The sequence below is a fragment of the Prionailurus viverrinus genome, chromosome B4 (assembly GCF_022837055.1).
Source record: "Prionailurus viverrinus isolate Anna chromosome B4, UM_Priviv_1.0, whole genome shotgun sequence".
NCBI lineage: Eukaryota > Metazoa > Chordata > Mammalia > Carnivora > Felidae > Prionailurus > Prionailurus viverrinus.
In genome coordinates, this window is record NC_062567.1 from 16,960,520 (window position 1) to 16,969,556 (window position 9,037).

Consider the following 9,037-nt stretch of genomic DNA (forward strand, 5'->3'; position numbering starts at 1 on the left):
GACACTTATAGCATCTTAGAAAACATTAATCATAAAACAACCAAAATGAAATAAACTGTACCGAGAATAATTCCCACAGCAGAATGGGAAAACAGCTGAGGGACTAAAGAATACCTTGTATTTGCAAGTTACTGAATACTATTTGGTACACTCTCCTAACAGAAGCCCCAACTCAGATTTTGCTGTGGTTGGCTGGCTTGTTGTAGTACTGTGGGGTGAAATCTGTGTTGACTATTTAATTTCTTTCCTTTTGATGGTATCACTCTGGAATGCCTCGGCCTCCATGCTGCTCATTCTCCAGCTCCTATAAACTGAAACTATTGATTCTCTGAGGGCTGGAGACCAAGTGTCAAAGCTGGAAGCCGATATTTTATGTCAGAAATTCCATTGGGTATATTTGTTTTAAATTGTGCTTATTCTACCTAGCGGTCCTCTCACACCCCAAGATCTGTAGACTTCAAATATATTCTCAATTTATAATATGGGAACAATGATTCCATAGCCAACAAGAAAAGTACTAGTCTTAGAAGTCATCATACTTTGAACTCCCTTGACTTAGCAGTAATTAAAGAATAGAAATTACAGACTTCCAGTGTGTGTATATCACACTTTTTACAGACTGATTTTGCAGGACAAATCACTGCACCCAAATTCTGTATGGCCTTCCAAAGAGGAAAGAACTCAGGCTGTGAAGCTGATTGTTCAGCTTTCTAGGGGCTTTAACTGTAACTTGTACTGGTCTTTGGAATGATACACAAACATGAATTCAAGGAGGACATCCCCCAAATTTTGCTTTGACCATATCTATCATCCCAATAAAAAAAAAAGGATCCAGTGAACCTACATCTGGCACCATTCAAGAAGGAAAGGAAGGGAGGCAGTTCAAAGCATGTGTTTACTCCATCCAAATGTATTTGGATGCAGGTATTCTCAGCCTCTGTCCTTTACAGTAAGAGTAAAACCACAGATCATATACAGCAATTAGAGCTGAGACCATCCAGATCTAACTGAAACATTTATAGACAAAAGACAAATTTCAAAGGGAGTAGGAATTAGAAGGTGAAGGGCAAGGAATAAAAAAAAGAGTCCATTTCCATGAGAAATAGTGACTTAAATTCACACAGTAAACATCTCATTGATGTTTTGTTTTGTTTTACGATTGATGACCTATAGATGCAACTTCTTAGGAGTATGATGGCAAAAATCTGAGATCCATAATTAATTTGTCAGACTAAGGGGGGTGGACCAAAAATTGCCAGATTTAACATTCATTAAAATAGCACTTGATCTCTGCTTCACTGTCTTAAACCTGAAACTTTTTGCGCTTGATTTGGAACAAGTTTGCAAAGTTCTGTTGTTATTTAGAAAGAAATCCAGTGTTTTGCACAGAACCTGCCTGGCCTCATCACATGGTGTTACAACAAAACACTACACCCAACAAATGCATTTCTTTCAGGCAAAAACATGACAAATGAAAATGCCAACAAAACCATTCATTCCTGTTAACCGTTCTTCAATCTGGAATAAGTAGAAATGTATGGAACCAGGAATTTTAAACAGTGTTTTTAATTGAAAATAAAGCTAAAGCATGCTTTTCAACAGTGCAAATTTCCATAATTTTGATTTGCTGCTTCCATCATCACAAGATAGCACACCAGCATGGCCCTTACCAAGGGCTAGACCCTAGCCATTTGCATGTTGAACTACTTTGATTTTAAGTGCAAATATAGATAGTCACCTCTGATTGTCACTTGCAGTAGAAACTCTCCTGCTTTATCACAGGATGGTCTGAAAACAGAAGTTTCGAGAGATGCGGAAAAAGTAAAAGGTAATAAAACCCAAGTGCCTGAGTTCTGATACCAAAGAGCCCTAAAATAACTGTTATTTTTCATTGGGGATATGCTTAGAACTCTGACCCATTGTACTTTTCTCGGTTGTATTTACTGCTCTGTCATTATGAAGAGTCAGACCATAAAATATCCTGCTATTAAGGGAACTATTTAATTGTTTTGCAAGTTTGAGGAGTCAAACTTGAGGAGTCAGACCACAAGGTAAGCAGGACAATAGTGAATAAGAGTCACCTTATTTATAACCTTTGGGTGAGAACACAAAAAGGACTTTTTCCAATTGCAAGGAGTAAAATCCCATCCTTTACAAGAAAAAAAAAAAAGCAATCTCATATTCCTTTTACTCAGTATATATGAGGCAGCTTTTACCAGCATTCAAGCAGGACTCCCCAATCTTTCCACTCAAAAAAAGAAAGAAAGAGATAGAGGGAAAGAAAGAAAGAAAGAAAGAAAGAAAGAAAGAAAGAAAGAAAGAAAATTAAGTGCTAACTACTCTTGGAGAAGGAATGAGGGGAACAAAAGAAAAAGATGCCCCACAAAAAAGAGCTCCAGAAAAGAACATTTTGGGCTCACAGAAACTTCTTTCTACCTCACTGTGTAACCACGTAACCTAACAAACTTTCACTGAATTAACAGTTACACTTTCAGGTCTGAAATCTAGTGCATAAACTTAATGGCTCATTGTAATATTTATTATTCAACCTTTTGACATTTATTTGTAGCAGTTGAATTGAGGTACCGGGTGCATTATTAGCATTGAAACAGTAAAGTGTTCCAGCTCTACCTTAATAACTGAGTTTTACTTGAGTCTTTAGCCTGAAGTAGTCTGTGGAATGTAAACCAACCCTTCTCCCACCCCGCCCCCACCCTCCTCCAGGAAAAAAAAAAAAAAAAAAAAAAAAAAAACCCGCAATGGAAAAAAAGTAATCCGATTTCTGTCTTCAAAATGCGATAAACCAGGGCTCCAAAAGGGGTGTAACACATTAATGGACTTGTACAAACCATCCTGTGCAGTTATACAACAAAAGGAAGGTAATATGGTTCAAGAAAATATCTTCCAAAACACTTTTATGAATTAAATTTCCTGAATTTGTGACTCGGTGGAAGAGGTATTGCAGAACCGCCCAGCTGCCATTTCCATATAGGATGGGCTTTGTGAGGAGGTTGGGAATCCTTAGTGGTGTTTAAGGAATACGCCGGCCACAAATCCCCATCCTTCCCAATAATGAGTGATGGTGGACAAGGAAAATTTGCCATGAAATTAAATGGCCTTTTCACTGCTGATGCTACATTGCTGGCTACCTTTTTGCGTCTGTTTATAACTGTAAAATCATCCAGTGTTCCTTCATGTGTTTCGGTTTTACCTGTAGGACGAGGGCTTCTAGCTGATTTCAAATTTGGTTTGACTGGAGGTGTCTGAAGTACGGGTCGTTTTCCCAGTACTAGTGTCCGGTAATTTTTTCTCACCCTGGCACCAAATTTATATTCCCCATCCTCGGGTTTTGGAGAACCTAAAGTGCATGAGAGGCCCTGACTCTGAGCCGGTGGGTTTAAGGAAAGCGTTTCTTTTTCAGGGCATGCAAAACCTTCTTCCTTGGCTGTGGTTAACAAGGCGTCCTCCTCTTTACTTTCAGTCACACTGTAAAACTCACCCTCTGTATCATTGCACTCGCACTTAAGCTTATTTGTAATAAGGTCAGGTTCATATTCTTCATTAGCACTACTGTCTTCTACTTTGATTTTAATATTGTGCAGAAATGGCAAGGTCTTGTCGCCCGCGTTAGTGCACGGATTCTCAGCTTTCGTGGCTGCTGCCGGTGCTGCTCCATCCACCTCAGAAGCGGCTTGGGAAGAGGACAAATCCGTAGCAAATTCAGCACAATGAGGGATTTTGGAGTCTTTCTCTGAATTTGCGGCTGCTCCTGAAGAATCATTATCGAAGAACCTAGCAGCTATTGTGTTGTTATCAGCACAGTGCGTAGTAGGAGTTGCTTGTAGGCATTTCCTAGCCTCTCGGAGTATTCTTTGTTGTGGAAATGCATTGTTTGTCTTTGGGCTAGGTGAAGAGGCCCCCTCCGCCGAGCAGTTAATTGTCAGGTCAGTTCTCTTTACAGTACTGGAAATTTCAGAGTGTGGGAATGTAATCTCAGATACCCTATCGTTCCTTATCTCTGTGAAACAACTCCCCAGGCTGGCCGGGCAGTACACCGGAGACGCTTTGGGGGCCCAGCTCTGCAGATTCCACTCCTCCGGCGACTCGGCTTTGACACTACTCTTGAGGTCGGGAAGTCTGCCGGCATCCTCGAAAGCAGCGGGTTTGGTTGCAGCGGCGGCGGAGGCCAGATGGTACAAGAAGTTGGCCTGCGCCTGCACGCTGGGAGGCTTGCCGAAGCTGGTGCGTCTGAAACGGATGCTCTGCACCGACACTTGGCTGGAGCCGGAGCTGGAGTCCGACTCCGTGGACGAGTCCTCCTCCTCCGAGCTGACTTCGCTGGAATCCGAGGCCCCACTGCCCCCCTCCTCCTCCTCCTCCTCCTCCTCTTCCTCCTCCTCCTCTCCCTCCTCCTCCTCTTCCTCCGAGGACACGGAGTTGCTGGAACTGGACAAACTGGAGCCAAAATCGGAGTCGTTGGCTGCATGGTCCGAGTAGGAGCTGGACTCCGAGTCGCTGCTACAACTCTCGGGAAAGCTGCCGAGATGGGGCTGCGGCCGGTGGTGATGAGGGGGGTGGTGATTCTGCTGCGGCTGTTGGGCCCGGTGGTGGTGGTGGTGGTGGTGGTGATGGTGGTGGTGGTGGTGGTGGGGAGGCGGGCAGAAGCTGTTAACCAGATGAAACCTCTCCAGGCAAGTGGCCCCGGCGGCCGCCGCCGCCGCCGCTGCCGCCGCCGCCGCCGCCGCCTTGGCTTTGTAGGACCTGGGCAGCAGCAGCAGGCGGCGGGCGCCGGCGTGGGGCGCGAGCAGGCAGTCCTTGGCGCCCCCGCGCTTGCGCTTGCACCGGTAGGTCAGGCTCACCGGGCCTCCCGCGCCCGCCGCCGCCGCCGCCGCCGCCGCCGCCTTGGGCTGGGGCCCGGCCGCCGAAGCCTGGTAGTAGGCGGCGGCGGCGGCGGCGGCGGCGGCGGCAGCGGCGGCGGCGGCGGCGGCGGCGGCCGGGTGCTTGCTGCACAGCAGGCTCCGAAAATAAGCAGGGTCCGAGTGAAAAGCAACGTAGTTTCCCTGGAGCGGGGCAGTTTCATAGTTTAGAGGGGGTTTGCAAGGCGAGCGCACGATTTCCGGGTAGTGCGAGCCCGGGTATTTGCTAAAAATCTGAGGTAGATGGGCGGCGGGGCGCGCGGCGGCGGCGCCCGGGCGCGGGGACTGCGCGCTGATTGGCAGGGGCCGCGCGGATCCGCTCAGGCCCCGCCAAAGTTGGTGCTTGTCCTTCCAAAAACCCGGGCGGGGGCTGGCGGCGGCGGCGGCGCGCTCTGGCGGCGGCGCCTTTGTGGCCAGGGCCCGGCCGACCCTCCTGCGCTTGGTCTTGAGGACACGCTCGGTTTTGCAGGAGGTGTAGAGTGCTTCCACGTCTTCCCGGGAGATGAGAGTGCATTTGGCGGCGTGGAATGCGATGCTGTTGATTGCCTTGAGTTTCCGCAACTCCTCCAGATCGCAGTGGTGCTTTTTCACTTTCAAATGATCCATGCGCTTGTGCACGGTCGTCCTCGGGATGTTCTTCAGCAGATCCGTGAAGACTTGGGAGAGGGCAAACATTTGCTTTCCTTTAATGATGAGGTAGCCGAGCCTCACGCCATCCACCTCTTCAAAACCTGACTTCAGGTCTCCCATCTCGGGCACTAAATGATCCCCACCATTTGCAGTAAATATATACGTGACGCATACATACACATGTATGTATGTTAATCCTCCACCAGATGCTGCGTGTGTCTCAAGGCATCCTGCTAATAAAATAACAAAGACTGTTATTCCCGGCGAAGGGAGTGCCAAACTCTAGGCAAAATTATTGGAAAAAAAACAAAACAAAACAAAACAAAACATGAAATTACACTGACTTGATTCTTGCTTTTTTTTTTGGTTTTCGTATTTTTTTAAAAAGAGGGAAAAAACCATCCGGTTTCTGATCTGCCAGTGTGTTGGTCTAAGTCCCCGATGCAGATCAGTACCTGGGCCCCTCTATTCCTTCCTTCTCCATTGGAGCACTATGATAATGGAATGTGAAGGGAGAAAGAGAAAAGAAATGCAGCTGCTATTCCCGCCGCTGCTTTAGCTACAAATAAAATGACAGAGTGAAGTGAGCTCGTCCGGAGACACCTTCATCAATTAATTCCCCTAAAGCCAGCGCTGATTGGACACTCCTGACAGGTGATGCAATAAAAATTGATATTCCACCCCTTCCCCCCAAAATCTCCCACTAATTAGCATACCCTTATACTGCCACCTCCCCTCCCAAAGTAAATAATACAGTCGGTATATAAATCTTTCCATTAAACTATCGGAGCTCAGAAACAGCCTGACTCACAGACTTCATCTGAACCAGTGTGTGTACGCTTAAAAAAAAAAAAAAAAAAAAAAAAAAAAAAAAAAAAATCCCTGTATATTCGCCTTTAAAGGAATATTGCCTATTTTTTCCTTTATTTGCATTTTACCGCTGCAGCTATTATCATTTCAAAGAAAAGCATTTTAAAAACATTATCAAGCCTAAATAGACATACCCCACCCCCTTTTCCTTGGGAAAATGGAGCTTAAGCGAAAATGTGCAGAATAGCCTGGTATTTCCCTTATGGGAGTGGAGGAGACCGGCTGGGAGCTCCAAAGTTAAACCCGCGCAGTGAACCACCCCAGTACAGACTTACGTTTTGAATTTCTCTCGATTTTCCTTTTTTTTTTTTTTTTTTTTTCTGAAATGCCTTTTACAACCAGAAACAAAGTTATTTGACCAAGGAAGCAGTTCAAGGCTCCAGCTCCGAAACACTGTAACAATTCAACTGGATTTGGGTTCTCTGCTGGGGGGTGGGGTGGGGACGAGGTAGCTGCACGTCAGACCCATAACAAAGCATAGATAAGCCAGAAATGTGTACACTTTTCACGATTAACCAGGCTGGATTAGAGGCCAGATCGTCCTAGAGTCCCCAGCACAGCCTTTGCCAGGGTCCTGTTCACCACAGGTCAGAATTCCAGGGAGCAGACTGCTTCTGCAGCGAAGAATAGAAAATGTAAAACGCCCAAGGTGCTTCCAGAGGTTTTACGTAATAACGATGAAAAGAAAGTGCTGATGTACGATGCAGACTATTCCAGTGGTCTGTGATGCTTTCGGTTGCGAGTTTAAATGAATCTTCCACAACTCTCATTTTTTCCATGAAAGCCAAGCATCTGCTTAAAAAAATAATCACTTTGGATGAATATCAATGCTGTTTAACCTCTTCTTAGTCGAGTTAAGGCACATTTTGGTGTCTTTTCAAGGATATCCAAAATATTGCCAAATGAGAGCAAGGGTCTTCCCAGTTGCATTATCAGGATCCCAAGGTGGTTTGTTGGCTCCTTTGCAAAATTCGGCAAAATCTTCTTAACTGTTCGGTGTTTGCAACTACAGCATAAATGCAACCCAGGCATTTATATGTTTCCTTGTTCCTCCAAAAATAGACACATCCGTGTGGTTAAAAGAATAAACGGATATTTCTGAGCCTGCAAGAAAAGAATTGCACAGTAATTTCTTCCTTCCCATTCAAAAGTTCCAGTTTCCCCTGCTCTGGTCTGGCTAGCACAAGCAGGTATGGCTCAAAAGAAAAGGGAAAAAAAGATAAAAACAGAGGAATCAGACATATAAAAAGGTAGTTTGCATGAAATCTCGGCCATAGTTCCCCACCCCCACCCTCATCTCCCTAGTAATTTCCCAGGAATTTTGAAGAGAATTGGGAATTTCAAGAAGTGCATCCGGAAATTAAGGAAGTCTATTTAAGAGAGTCTGTAACTCAGAGGTTGGGATTTGAAAAGTCAGCCCTGGACTACTGTTGCACTCAGCACAGATGTAATCGCCGCTCTTCAACTTAATCAATGTGTGTACAAACCACGATGTCTAGTTCTTGCCTTTGAAATCTAAGGCTAGCATTTCCATCCAAGAAATCAGAGCTACAGCAAATTACATTTTTGTCCCTTGAATGAGAGAAGGATCATTGAATGGATCTCGTGATATTTCAGGCTTTAAACGTAACCGAGAGGCAGCAATGAACAATGCCTCGTCACAGCTAATACCATCCACCGAGTTGGCTTTCTTTTGCATCTGGATCTATCACACCGCGTTTTTCTCTTTCACTTTCACAGGAGGCAAAATGCAAAAGGTTTAAGTAGAAAGCAAAGTTTCCAGAAAAAGCAGATGCTGGTGTTTGTTTTTTAAAGTCTAATGACCAGAGTCTTTCCATTGCCAGCGACAATAATGTCGTTTTAAAATTCCTCCTGATGCACTTATATACTGGCAGCTCTCTTCCTCCAACCCCACCCCCGTCCAATTCCCCTCCTCCAGCTTTGAGATTTCGACCGAAGAGTCAAACAGCCAAGAAATAGTAAACTCAGAAAAAGCCTTTGAGAAGACATTACAAAAGGTTGGCTAGAACATCCTTATCCTTATTTATTTATTTTTTTTTGGCCAGGTAGTTCTAGTTGTTCTCCATTCCTATTTAGATTTACACACGCGCACACACACACACACACACACACACACACACTCCTACTCTTGCACATGGCAACATGATTTAGTAACCTTTTCAAAATTACCTTTTTTTTTTTCTCTCCCTTCCTCTGTTTCCACCTTTAAAACACTGGCAACATAGGTGGTTGTTAAAACTAGTAGAATATTGTGGTTGTTTTTTTTTTTAACCAAAGGTACAATCTGTTGGGTCAAGTAGAAAGAAAAATAAAGGCCAGATGACTTGGGAGATGTGTCTATATATACAATTTATGCAGGTATCTTTGTATGTACACTCAGGCACCTTTACACTTATACATTTTTAATACTCTTATTACATATCTTTCTTCTTGTCTAATACATTCTTTTGTTCCTTTAACTTCCCCATTATTGTGTGTGTGTGTGTGTATGTGTGTGTGTTAAGGCGTGAGTGCGTGCATTCACATGCACGCGCACGCACACACACACACACACACACACATACATAGAATGTGACAGACAGCTTTCTTGTGGCCATCAG

The 9,037-nt window shown here is 44.6% G+C and overlaps 1 protein-coding gene across 2 annotated transcripts; it reads right to left on the reverse strand.

The window, feature by feature from the left end:
• Window positions 1-2,760: 2,760 nt before the first annotated feature.
• On the reverse strand, window positions 2,761-6,094 carry SKIDA1 (SKI/DACH domain containing 1). 2 transcript variants are annotated; one of them, XM_047868670.1, is made up of 2 exons: window positions 5,891-6,094; window positions 2,761-5,776 (listed from the first exon to the last, which is right to left on the reverse strand). In XM_047868670.1, exons 1-2 carry the CDS (start codon window positions 5,946-5,948, stop codon window positions 2,916-2,918), a joined length of 2,919 nt encoding a protein of 972 aa, XP_047724626.1. In that variant the 5' UTR covers window positions 5,949-6,094; the 3' UTR covers window positions 2,761-2,915. The 2 variants fall into 2 exon arrangements, with proteins under 2 accessions (XP_047724626.1, XP_047724625.1); XM_047868669.1 differs by having other exon boundaries at window positions 2,761-5,779.
• Window positions 6,095-9,037: the final 2,943 nt, after the last annotated feature.

Excerpts from the sequence above, each read along its gene's own strand:
- SKIDA1 (XM_047868669.1), bottom strand. The coding sequence starts at position 5,948 with ATGGTTTTTTCCCTCTTTTTAAAAAAATACGAAAACCAAAAAAAAAAG. Across the intron at positions 5,780-5,890 it reads AAAAAAAAAGCAAGAATCAA|CAGGATGCCTTGAGACACAC; the intron begins GTCAGTGTAATT and ends TTATTTTATTAG.